The 12,483-nt window shown below is 42.6% G+C and overlaps 2 protein-coding genes across 2 annotated transcripts; both read right to left on the bottom strand.

The window, feature by feature from the left end:
- Nucleotides 1-1,069: 1,069 nt before the first annotated feature.
- Nucleotides 1,070-6,141, bottom strand: uevld (UEV and lactate/malate dehyrogenase domains). Its single transcript, XM_031861394.1, has 12 exons — nt 5,968-6,141; nt 5,196-5,280; nt 5,031-5,096; nt 4,754-4,917; nt 4,533-4,668; nt 4,352-4,446; nt 4,140-4,245; nt 3,672-3,842; nt 3,395-3,559; nt 3,054-3,141; nt 2,742-2,865; nt 1,070-2,424 (listed from the first exon to the last, which is right to left on the bottom strand). Exons 1-12 carry the CDS (start codon nt 6,007-6,009, stop codon nt 2,260-2,262), a joined length of 1,407 nt encoding a protein of 468 aa, XP_031717254.1. The 5' UTR covers nt 6,010-6,141; the 3' UTR covers nt 1,070-2,259.
- A 459-nt stretch (nt 6,142-6,600) lies between these two features.
- spty2d1 (SPT2 chromatin protein domain containing 1) lies at nt 6,601-11,278 on the bottom strand. Its single transcript, XM_031861381.1, has 6 exons — nt 10,742-11,278; nt 10,322-10,436; nt 8,670-10,232; nt 7,371-7,530; nt 7,200-7,277; nt 6,601-7,076 (listed from the first exon to the last, which is right to left on the bottom strand). The coding sequence occupies exons 1-6, from the start codon at nt 10,802-10,804 to the stop codon at nt 6,983-6,985; spliced, it is 2,073 nt and encodes a 690-aa protein (XP_031717241.1). The 5' UTR covers nt 10,805-11,278; the 3' UTR covers nt 6,601-6,982.
- Between the last annotated feature and the right edge of the window lie 1,205 nt (nt 11,279-12,483).

The raw sequence follows: 12,483 nt of genomic DNA, 5'->3' as shown, positions 1-12,483 counted from the left end.
GTGTGTGTGTGTGTGTGTGTGTGTGTGTGTGTGTGTGTGTGTGTGTGACTGAAAGGACTCTTTCCATTGATATGTACAGATGCATGTGATACTTGCACCTTTTTTTGGTAAACTTTTCTAAGTGTCAAACTTGTATTTAAAACTGCTGTCTGTTACTGTTTGCTGCACAAAGGGTGAGTGTGTTTACTCACCACCTCTCCTTCCACCGCTTCATCTCCAGTTAGTTCCAACAGAAGTGTCTTAACCTCATCGCAGTGCCCTGAGGCCATCAACACAAGGGCTTTTGAGGCTGCAGAGTAAGGTCATCCTTGCTGCAGCACCCAAAGCCTCTACATTTATACTGAGCAGGCTTAAGCCTCTTAACAGCATATCAAACTATAATGGGTTCTTACTGTATCTTCAGGTCAATACTTGATTAAACCGATTTGTACCAACACAGTTTGCATGCAGACTTTTAAAGAATTGCTAAAGGTGTGACCACCAGCAACAGGAAAGATAAGTGACTTTCACATGAAGCCCGCTCACTTCTTTTCTTTCCCCCCCGGCAGGTAGCAGTGGGTACTTTGCTGCTTTTTTTGTTTTAAATTGACTCGTTAGGGTGACAAATTTAAAAAAAAAAAAAAAAAAAAAAAAAAGTTTTGTGTGTCTGACAATTGATTTCACAGCAATAATGTTCTGTTTTCATGTATATATTCATTAATATGGTGTAACTATAAGACTTAACAGGAGGATTTCATGAATGTGACATATTGTCAGCACGGAGCTACAGTAAATATCCTGCCCACAATATTTATTAAGCGTAGCGCCATCTGGTGGTCAGAAGTGTTACAGACCAGCAGTATCTGACTTCAGGCTCTAAAATGAAGTCCTGGTGTTCAAGCACACGTCCAGTGACGAGGCTTTTGGGAGGACTCGTCCTGACCATGACATAAATGCTTCCTATGATGCCTATTTATAATTGTGTACATAGTAAGCTAGACTTAAAAATAATGAAAGGACACGCCCTGTATTACACTGCTCTATACTGTCAGAGCAGAAAAGAAGAATTCATATGCACAGCTGTATTTTAGAGCCATTGCAAAGACTCTGGTGCTCAGAGCTAAAGATCTTAAGAAATGGAAGTTGAGCCATAACATACTGTACAAGGACCTATTACTCAAACATGTTTATATTGTTACATTACATACCATGTCTTAACATCGCTTTTGTCTTTTGCAATTCTCTAAGTATTCAGTTGATTTCTAATGGAGTTCCAGGTTACTGCTAAAAAAAAATCATTTTTCATCTTAAGACGTGACGTTAACGGATGTTTTACGGTTTGTTCATGAACTTTGGTCTTTCTGCTGCGATTCTTACCCAAGAACTTGAATCTCGACCTGCACACATGTCTGGTTTGCTGGAGTATCGAGTCATGTGACCTGACCAACTGTACATCACCGCTCTTTTTTATGAAGCGGGCTGACATCAGTGATGCTGGAGCTCAGACCAAAGCTTATGTACACTTATGCAACTACTCATTTGAGTTTTATAAAGAGATGAACCGTAGTTGTCCATTGTCTTCTCTCTCCCACAGAGACGATCCACATCTGGTTTCAGATATTTATTGCACACCCACATCGTGTAGTCTTGCTGTACATATTAGAGGTTCTAGCAGTGCAAAGTATTTTACACAAAGAGCAACGGCACTTCAAATACGAATGCATTTGAAATGTTGATTGCTTCAAATATGGAAACAGCACTAAGACAACAAATAAGGCCATTCAAATATATATTTGAATATATATATATAGCTGTATTTCAATGAGTCCACCCCAGCACCTGAATATAATATACATGCCTCGCACCCTGTAGATTTCTCTCCAAAGGAATTATGTAAGGAATGGATCAGTACAAATGTAAGGATGATTACGTCCTCTTTGGTAAATGTAGTTCAGACAAAAATATATTTCAAAACTACAAGCATCAGTATTCTTTAGATGCTTTTGCATAAGAGTCCATGGCTTTCCAAAAATATAACAGTGCATTCATGTAACATGTTCAATATTTCTGAATTATCTTTCTTTGTACCCACACTTTATACACAGTATCTAACAAATCTCATGATTAAACTATATGGATTTAGGACAGTCATTTTATGCATAACTTAAATTCTAGTGTTCAGCACAGGCACAGTCCATCTGTAGTGTGTGTGTGTGTGTTGACTCGAGAACAGTCAACAAGCAGCTGCTGTCTCCCAAACTGGGAATACAATCCTATCCTTCATATCCTGAGCTGACCCATGAGGTCAGAGAGGGAGGTGACACTTTCTCTCAGCTTGGAGTCTTCTTCCGACCCCAGTGACACTCCGGCCAAGCGCGTGGAACCGTTTGATCCCATGATGCACGGCAAGCTGAGGAACACCTCTGCACCGATGCCACCCCAGCCCTAAAGCAAACGGAGAGCTCAGATGAACCCGTAACACCTTCTATAGTCAAATTACCTGAATTTACGCAAAATGTGCAAGAACTAGTTCATTCGATGTTGCAACAGTAAACTTAACTTTAATTTCCTTTACATTGTCTTAACACCCAAAAATAAAAATAAAAGTTGCTAATGGATGAGACAACTTCACTTCAGTGTCAAGCACTGATGCATCTGACTTCAATGGGTATTGAATGAAGTAAAACAGCACACAACACTTTTGTGAGGCCGACGGTGAGAATGATGCTTTTGTTCTGATGCGAGACCGTTGGTGGTTCTACCTGAGCCAGGGTGCAGACGGAGTGGGTCTTCATCTTGTCCGTCAGGACACTGTTTGTGATGTCAGCGATGGACAGACCCACAGACCACGACCGCTGTCCTCGAGTCTTCATCATCTCAAACGCTCTACGAGCACAGAAAAAAAAAATGTGCAACTTTGTACACAAAAAAAAACAATACATTTGTGACGCACGATCACAGAGAGGTACCTGCATCGCTACATTTTCTAATCCCCCCCCCAAAAAAATCCACAATTTCAAATGAACACACATTTTAAATCCTTCCCTCGAGGTCATACTAATTTGTGCCAGCACCTGTCTAACAATGGTTTGGTAGAGTTGGATCCTGCTGCGATCTCTGGCTGCACACTGGAGCTCAGCCCAGTGTTACTCATCACAGCAACTGCAAGACAACAACATGGACAAGCTCAATCTTGTGTGTCATTTAATGAAGGGCCTTTACAAACGACATTAGCAGGTAGTGTAGCGTTGGTGGTTATAGATACCAACACAAAACAAAACAAATAGAAGATGATCCAAACAATGGCCGCGAATTAAAAGAGGAAGTGGGAGGGGAATGAAGAGGATTCGTGTAATGACATTTAATGCAACACAAGGCCTTCAAGTAACTATTGCGTTGATCTTTTCTGGCTCACCTTTGTTGTCTGAAAGCTCTCCTATGACCCAGGCCGGTCTGTGAGTGTTCAGGTTTATATCCAGGATGTGACTGAGTCGCTCCGAGTCCAGGTTACACCCTGCTCCGATCACCCGTGTCGGGGGCAGACCACTCTGCCTCCAGGCGACGTGGGTCATGACGTCCACTGGAATGTGACAGGAAAGACAACAGAGTTGACGATACCAAAAAAAAAGGTTCAGGAGCAACGAGGCCCATTCCTCAGAGGGCGAGTGTCTCTCTTTTGTCCTGACACCAACCTGGTTGCGAGGCGATGAGCATGACTGTGTTGGGGCTGAAACGTGCAAGATTTGGGATGATTCCTCTGTACAGGTCCACGTTAGTCTGGACCACGCTCGCGTACGACTGCTCGCTGCTCCATGAATTTGCGGTCACGACGACGACCCGGGAGCCTGCAGAGGCTGACAGATCTGACAAAGGATAATCATCATTAGTTAAGACACGCTTGACAGCATACCTTGTAGGAAAGATAGGTGACGCTTAAAAAGCTTTGTTGATGAATTCCCGATGGAAACGTCGTTTTCTGTTTATCCTTCTGACAAAGTTCAGGGTGAGCTACAGAGCAGCAGGTGGTTGGGATTCACTGCTTGATGTCATAGAGGAGAGTCATCGAGGAGAGTCTCCCTCAGCACAACGCCAGTCTGCTTTCATCAGTGATGACTCAGCCAAGAGGCTCGTCAGACATGACGGTGCAGAAAGTGACGTACCTCTGGAAACCTCCACCTGGGGCAGACGGAAAATCTCTAGATCGGTGCTGCCGCCCTTTGTCGAACTTTCAGAGACGTCGATGAAAACGAGTTGGTCCACTTTACACTGGATGAATATGAGAAGAAAGAAAATTCCGCCGTCAACAAAGGAATTTGACGTGCTAATCTAAGACTGTGAATATATGCCGTGAAGTAGAATCGCTGACACATACCTTTGATAAAATACTCATCACCGATGCCATTCCTAAATCTCCTCCCCCGATAACTGAGACTTTGTTGTTCGGCTGATCAAGACGTCGGCTTCCACCTGAAACACACACGAGTTAAGCTCAACAATAGCACACAATTATCAGATTTTTGATGAACAGCCAAGCTGCATATCAGATGAATCACCGTCGTTGATCTGTATGTTAGAAACAAAAGCCAGGAGCTCGTCTTTGTTGTCCACTGTGGACTTCGAGGACAGTGGAGGATCCTCCTCAAACTTGGCAGCCATCTCAGCCAGAAGACCCACCACGGATGACTTGGGCTGTTACAGAGCAAGACAAGATGAGGACACCTCAGAACCTCTTCCGTACAATTTTACATTTCACCAATAAAGTGTAAGCTCTTACATAATCCCAGTTGTGCAGACCCGGCAGGTGAATCCGTCCTCCCCCATCAACATGTTTGCCCTCTCTGATGACCATGTTAGCGGTCGGTCTCAGGAGGCATATGGGAGGAGTGAAGGGGAACGAGTCCATCAACCACAGCTGAACGGGGAAGTTATAGGAGCGACCTTAAGATAAGAGACGCCGGCATCAGCGCATGATAATGACTTCACACCGATATGATCGTCCCTTTCTCCCAAACAGAGTAGTGGACCATCCTAGTGTCAGAGGTCAGACTTACCTCCATATGGGACCGGGATGTTACCAACTAATCTCACAAGATCTTTTTGGGTGCCGTCACTAAATGCTGAAAAGGACGATATGGAATAAGTCAGTTTTCAGCGAGAAATACATGTGATGTATGTGGAGGTTCACAAAAGATTTATTCTTTTCAATTAAAACTCACTGTATGTGCCTGTGGACGGTACCATCCCAGGGTAGATTCGATAGATCTTCTGCAGCTCCTCAACCGCAACATCATGGAATTTGTACTAATATCCAGGAGTAAAAACAAATATACTACATGAATGTTTGTATACGCGTGTATATGCATAACTGTTATTTACCTTTCAGATTCAGCCCACCCATTTATAACCTCTTTGATTGATTTAATATTCTTTTTGCTGTTCAGCTTTGATTTCACTTCAAAGTCAAAAATTAAGATCCATCACTTAATCAAGGCTCAACAATGTCATAGGACCACACTCGTGAGGGGTTCAGTGGACCATTCAGGATGTTATTGTTTTTGAGCTGCTTCCCATCACACATTCAAACGAGCTGCCCACTACTCTCATCACATTCATTAGCTTATGGAAACTTTAACAGCCGTCATCAAAGGGGTAGGATGACAACGGGAAGTAACTTCAACGGCAAAATGATCCTATTGCTACTCCTGTAATAACTTCATGACACACTGAGACAAACAGCGCAGAGCAGCGATTTGTATTCATTATGAGTCCACATCACTGGGGTTGTTTTGAGAAAATACAGTACAAGTAGCAGTTTGTTTACGTCTCGCATTGTGTCATAGACTCGTGATGTAAAGTCGAGCTGGTTGAGCCAGTCTCAGGCTGACAGCAGCGTACCTGGACTAGCCTGCTATGCTACAGCCGGCATCGATGTGTCGACAGAGTGAGTCTAACACGCTGTTTAGAGCTGCTCGTTGGCGAGTCACTAACCTTGGAGAGGATCCGCTGTATTTTCTCTGAACGGAGGTCCATCTATTGAAGTACAACCAAAACACCAAGCGTCTTTCTGATGATAGTCTCTTGACGTATGACTTCAACTTTAGCTGTTCAAAATAAACTTCCGCAAACTTTCAGGAGTAGCTAATCGAAACGACAGATTCCGCCCACTTGGTACGGCAAGCCAAGAGGGACAAAAAGTCTCGCACACACCTTCAGCAAACCCGCCGCTGAGGTTATTCCCACAGCTGCATTGCTTTCATTGTATGACAAAGTCATTTAACAAAGTTAAAACTTATTGTATAAACAATGTACCACATAATATATTGCTAGAGAATATGTCATTGTTTTAACCAAAAATCATACCATTTTCTATGTACTCTACTAGTTGTTAATATAACCAAGTTCTGTGTATATTACTCTGAGAAAAAACAAAACAATTACATAAACCCTTGAAGCAATCATTTATCTCAACTCCCTTTGAACGCACAACACAGTAAGTGGTTAAGTTTTCTGCATAGTTTATCAAAGTTTGTTTCGAAAAATATGCAACAACTTCTGCTGAAAAATAGCATTTTATCATAACTGATGATGTCATTGTTAGTTTTAAAAAAAACAAACAAAAAAAAAAAAAAAAAAAAAAAAAAAAAACACACTTCCATATTTACAGTTCTCAGGTCCTTTTAAGAAATTGAGATCACTGCACAGTGGGGTAAATAAATAGTATAACAGGGAAAGTGAGATTTTTTTGTCACAGACTAATGCCTGAATGATTTGTTCATATTTTGTCTTTTTCAGGTTGTCTTTGTCTAACATTGTTTTCTTTCCCTCTGGATGCCGTGAGCCACTCCACTCAGTTTTGGTCCAATCATATTGAGAGAAGCAGCGAGAAAGACACACGGTGAGGTGGACACAGTCGCTGAGTGTCATGGCAGACCGCCCGTCCTGTTTCAGCAGACACAGGATTGTTTGGTTGTTTTTATTCCTCTCAACGACAAAAAAGGGGGCTTCAGTTCTTTTTTTTCCTCTTGGCCTTTTGCATGTTCAGGTCGACTTGGTCCCTTTTCTCCTCCTCCAGATCTTCCTGCACAGCCATTCTCAGGCTGAAGAATCGAAGCACAAAGATACAGAAAGATACCATGAAATAAAGGCGGTACATATCACAGCTCTCTGTACAAAAAAAGTTCATGTATAGTCGCGGACGGTGAGAAGTGTTTTCGTCTCACCTCCTGGCCTCCTCTTTCTGCATATCTCTCCAGCTGCTCTCCATGAATTTAAGTGCGTAGTCGCTCTCGTCCCTGTACCTGAGGAGGTTAGAAGCAGATACAGTCTTTTTATATAGAATTAACAATACAGTAAGCAATGACTTGTAACCAGAATAGATGGACAACACTTACTTGTTCTTATCATAGCCAAAGATTTCCTTAATATGCCTGGAAATGTCGTCCTGCGGTTCATCTACATCATCGATAAAATCCTCCATTTCTGAGTCACACTCGTCTTCCTCTTCCTCGTATTTCCTCTTGTATGCAGAGGTGATAGGTGGCAACATTGGACCTGGATAAAAAAAATAAAAAAAAATTATTGGCTTTTCTTTCTTTCTTTTTTTTTTTTTTTTTTTTTTTTAAACATACTGTATGAAGCGGACATTTGGTCTTGCTCGTGGAGGTACGGGATGTGTAAACTAGCAAGCGGGTGATTTGAGAATTATTGAGTTTATAAAAGTCTGTTTCATGGTAAACGGTAAATGACATTGAAATAGTGTTTGTGTTGGAACGATAGCTGCTCTCTGACCCAGCAGGAACGACAAAGGCTGCCGAGTGCTGCTGACACACTTCATTCAGTTCAGCAAATAAACCCTTTGTCCCGTAATACCGAGTGTGTTGTTTCAGGCCGTTGGCAACATGTCAGAGGCTCTCTGTTATACTACATCATAGGGCTGGGCGGTATACCGGTTCAATCGGTATTAATTTCCTATACGATATGAATTTTTCATATACCGTGATATGCATTTTTGGTCATACCGCCCAGCCCTACTACATCATATCAAAACATGCACTGTTTTAAGATACTCATTGTAGTGTGTCGCTAATGAGGCAATGTGTATAAAGTGTATTGCTTTATTGTGTACACTACAATGAAATTGGTTTTGTGTACAGTGTAGGAGCTGGAAATACCTATGGGAATACTTAATTACAGAAAATGAATATATCTTTCATACCTTATTTAATTTCACATAAAACACAGGTAACTTTCAGAACTCTTTGTTCTGCTGCTGAAAGTTGCTGTGCCCATCATGCTGGAGCAAGACACTAAACTTTAAGGCTTTCTTTATTAGAGCATGGAGCCAATAGGAGAGCAGAGAAGGGCTTACTGTGATCTGAAGGCCTCTTTCCTAGCTGTGGCCGACAGTTTTTACATTATCTGCTGCACTGCGGTGATTTTAACCCATTTGGTAAAAGCACATTTGCTGAAGTCACTCTTTGTCTCTATTTTACTTGCATTCATTCATTAAGCTTAATGTTATTTTAGTCTCAGCAACATTACCGTTAAAGTCTGTTTTATACTTACTTAGTTGCTTTTTCTGTAATTACTATAACACACACACACACACAGTATACCAGTGCATTACCAAGTTACCAATTAACAAGTCCAGTTGGTTAGTAATATCTCGTTATCGACTCTCCGATTCTAACCTGGAGGTCTGTTCATCATAGGTCTCTGTGGCATTCCTGGTCTGGGTGGCATCCCGGGTCTGGGTGGCATCCCGGGTCTCTGTGGCATGCCTGGCCGAGGAGGGACTCCCGGTCTGGGTCCACCAAAATTCTTGGATGAAATGGTCTCAGACACCACGGTGCACGTGGTTCTTCCAGGTCCTGATCCGATGCTGCCAGTCGGTCGCCCAGGTACTGGTCCTCCAATTCCAGGCCGACCAGGTCCCATCCCCGGAGGTCGGGATCCACCACCTCGAGGGTGACCCTGTAGGCCACTCCCACCAGGCCTCGCCTGTGGGACCCCGCCAGCTCTTGCCTGGAGTGTGCCTTCAGGCCTCGACTGAGGTTGGCTCCCTGCCTTAGGAGGGCCGCCCGATGAAGGCCTCATCACCGAATTACCGCTGGATTTGACAGCAGAGTTAATTCTAGGCCTTAGTGGTTCTCCCTTTCCAGACTTGTGGCCCCCGACTATAGGTCCCTGCTTCAATGAGCCACCCTGACTGGGCCTGGTCTGTTGGGAGCTCCCAGGTTGAGATCTTTGGCCTGTTACAGCTGAACCAGGAGTCCTGGTCCCAGGAATACCTGAGGCTCTTGATGAGCTTTCTTTTTTAAGGATAAGGTCACTTGAAGCGCTGGATTTGTGGCTCGATGAGGGCTTGAGCCCCCCTTGCTTGGCTGAAACCTGAGAAGATGTGGCTTTCGAAGTACCTTTACCGTTCACAGCACCGGACGAACTAGAAAGGTTTGTCTTCGATCTGTCTCGATCGCTGTGAGACATCTTGGGTCTCTCTCTTTCTCTGCCACCAACAGAGGGCTTGGAAGAAGTCTGGCCTTTATCGCTCGTCGGTGTCGGATGCAACTTCTTTCCTGACCCACTGGGAGGACGTTGCTTTTCCAGGGAGGCCTTTTGTGGTTTGCAGCTTTTCTGCTCCTTCTCAAAAGTGTTTTTTCTCACTGAACTAGAGCTGGACTGAGATTTGCCATCTCTGTCTCTGTCTGTCTTCGAGTCTTTGTTCGGTCTCTTAGCCCTGCGCTCCAGCTCCAGCTCCCTTATCTCGTCAGCTGTCCGGAGCCTGTCATCATTTTTCGCGGCCTTGGCTTTCACCTCAACCGGCTCAAACTGCTTCTTCTCTGCTAATTTGAGTAACTCTGCAAAGTTCATGGGAGGCGGAGCGGGCTTGGGTGGCCCACTGGATTTTTTAGAGGAGGGCTTGCTGCTGCTGCTGCTGCTACCACCACTATAACCTGTGGTTTTCCCAGGTCTCCGTAGTTCTGGCTCTGATTCTGAATCCGACTGTTCATACTCATAATTGTCCTCATCATCTGGGTCAATTGAGTTATTCCTAAAGCCCTCCTCATTCATCGACCTTTCTTGCTGCATCTCTAGCTTTGATCTTCTCTTCTTAGGAAGCTCGACCACCGGGATGCCATTGTAGCCTCGGAAATTGTCCTTAGTCCTGGAAGCCATGGCTCGTGCTTTACGGTCCGACTTCAACTCAACCCTCTTTGCTAGTAGTTCCTCCTTCTTTTTCTTCATTTGGACTTCTGAAAAAAGAAGATACATAAAACAATCAATGAAGAATGCACTCTGCACCGTATGTATATGGCTCTTTGGTTATGAATCTGAACTTTACCTTTCTTTATCGTGTCACAGGTTTGTTTCTTCAGAAGCGCCTGCACAGCTGAAGGATTTACACCTTTTGACCTCGGGTACTTTTTGGGTGGTGCAGCTTGTAAACTGTATCTCTTCTGCTCGGAGAGACACAATACGAGAACATTTACAGCATAGGGAACATGAAGCACAGTCTCTTCTAACGTCTTAGTTATTCATCAGATATGTTGGCCTAAAGATCACTATACAAGCACACGGGTTTTTGTAAATGCCTCGCATGCACGGTGAGACACGAGGGTGAAAGTTAGCAGCTAGCTACTTTATCAGATCCCCTCTGACAGATGAGGTGGCACTTGGGTGTGCTCACAGGGTTGGCCACAAAGCCCCATTTTACCGTTCGGCCTGAGTAAATTGAGTGCAAGTGACAGTATCTTTGACTTACTTGTACATTGCTGGTGCTCGGATTTTGCGAGGCGATGTCCAATATATTATCAAAGTCCATCATTTTGGCAGCAGGTGATACTGCTGCTGTTTGAGATAAATCAGGGCAGACTCAACCAGGTGGTGCTAATGCTAAAGTTAGCGTTTAGCTTACAAACCAGGTAGATTGGCACGGGATTTAGCGTAACCAAGCGGTACTCAGATGGCTATAAGGAAAACAATTCATCAAAAACAGTCCATATGATGTAAATCGGTGTATCAGATAGTTATCGCTACTTTACTTCACCGGTTTACGTTAGCATATGCTAGCGAACTTAGCATAAGCTAACCTTACGTTTACTGACGTTAGCCAACCAAGAAGCCCGAAAGACGAACTTTTGTACTGATGTCACACGCCAAAGTAAGGCCGGATCCATCAACATACCCATATGATTAGAGTCTACTGAGAGAATACAACTAAAACGTTAAGATTACTGTTAGTAGAGACTACGGCGAGAGAGGCAGACGAATTCAAGTGCCCAAAGAGTACGTTAAGGAAGTGAGATGATTCACTTGTGCGCGTATCCGTCTTCGCGAGATTACAAAGAGTAAGTAAATACATCATAGTTTTCGGTCTTGGATCGATAATATATCGATAAGCAGAACAATACAAACAGTGCAATACACTGTGCTATTAGAAAAACACATTTTGTTTAACAAGTGTATTCTACTCCGTTAATGTTTGATAAGTGACGGGTTGTTGATATTAAAGTGTCGAAACGAGGATTTTGGCATTAACGAGAATACTGTATGAATGAACTGGCTTCAGTGGACTTTTAATAATTACATTTTACATAATGTAGGCAGGTGCGAGATGAAATGGTGTCACTCAATTTGCATTGACATTTTTACGATGTATTTGACACATGACAAACAAACAAAAAGAGTACTGAAGAAATATAAATATATAATTTAAAATTCAACTTTATTTCATGAGTCTATATCAAATAAAAAATAGTAAATACACACAACACTGGAACACCAACACCGATGTATAGTCAATCCAGTTCGCAAGTACCAGATCAATGTTAGGCTTATATTTAACAAATCACGTGTAAAAATGTATTTCACTGTATTTCACTTTGATCAGCTACGTAAAGCAATATTCCATCCAAGTTGTATGTGACGGCTGTATTGTTTCTTTACGCAATGTCCGTCCTAAAATAATGTTGACACTTGTAGACCACATGATGTCGCTACCATTCTGGATATTCTTCATCAAGTCAGCACAACGCAACCTGTTATAGCCTCATCATATTACATAATCATAGCTCCCACGCGATAGAGTACTGAAGCTGGTCGATACTAATTTTAAATAATTTATGTCCTGTTTGGGTATAAATATTGTATCATGTTTTACACACTGTACTTAAACCTGTCTATATATTAAGTGGAATAAAAGTGAAAATATATACCACTTAAATGTAATATAGCCAAAGTATCATAAAAATTATATTTAACTAGGCTACAATATTTGAGTGATAGTCACTTTTCACCAACTACAATTTTAGACAATGTCTTCCACATGGGACCATACCTCCAGTTTGAATTTGGTGTTTTTGTATATCTGTCAGTATGTAAAAAGTGTATAGCTACTGGCTCATTCGTTTAATATATAGCAACAACATAGAAAATAACTAAGAGAGAGAGAGAGCGCGAGAGAGAGAGAGAGAGAGAGAGAGAGAGAGAGAGAGAGAGAGAGAG

This window comes from Anarrhichthys ocellatus, unplaced genomic scaffold, assembly GCF_004355925.1.
Source record: "Anarrhichthys ocellatus isolate YVR2014 unplaced genomic scaffold, GSC_Weel_1.0 scaffold2, whole genome shotgun sequence".
Lineage (NCBI taxonomy): Eukaryota > Metazoa > Chordata > Actinopteri > Perciformes > Anarhichadidae > Anarrhichthys > Anarrhichthys ocellatus.
The sequence above is the reverse complement of the archived record's forward strand: the minus strand, read 5'-3'. Positions and strand labels throughout refer to the sequence as shown.

What these genes read in the sequence shown, in the direction of transcription:
- uevld (XM_031861394.1), bottom strand. Translation starts at nt 6,009, where the DNA reads ATGGACCTCCGTTCAGAGAAAATACAGCGGATCCTCTCCAAG. An exon ending in CCAGGTGGAGGTTTCCAGAG is followed by an intron (nt 3,843 to 4,139) that starts GTACGTCACTTT and finishes ATCCTTTGTCAG; the next exon opens with ATCTGTCAGCCTCTGCAGGC. An exon ending in AGAGCTTTCAGACAACAAAG is followed by an intron (nt 3,142 to 3,394) that starts GTGAGCCAGAAA and finishes GTTGTCTTGCAG; the next exon opens with TTGCTGTGATGAGTAACACT.
- spty2d1 (XM_031861381.1), bottom strand. Translation starts at nt 10,804, where the DNA reads ATGATGGACTTTGATAATATATTGGACATCGCCTCGCAAAATCCGAGC. An exon ending in CTGTGACACGATAAAGAAAG is followed by an intron (nt 10,233 to 10,321) that starts GTAAAGTTCAGA and finishes TTCTTTTTTCAG; the next exon opens with AAGTCCAAATGAAGAAAAAG. An exon ending in TTTGGCTATGATAAGAACAA is followed by an intron (nt 7,278 to 7,370) that starts GTAAGTGTTGTC and finishes TAACCTCCTCAG; the next exon opens with GTACAGGGACGAGAGCGACT.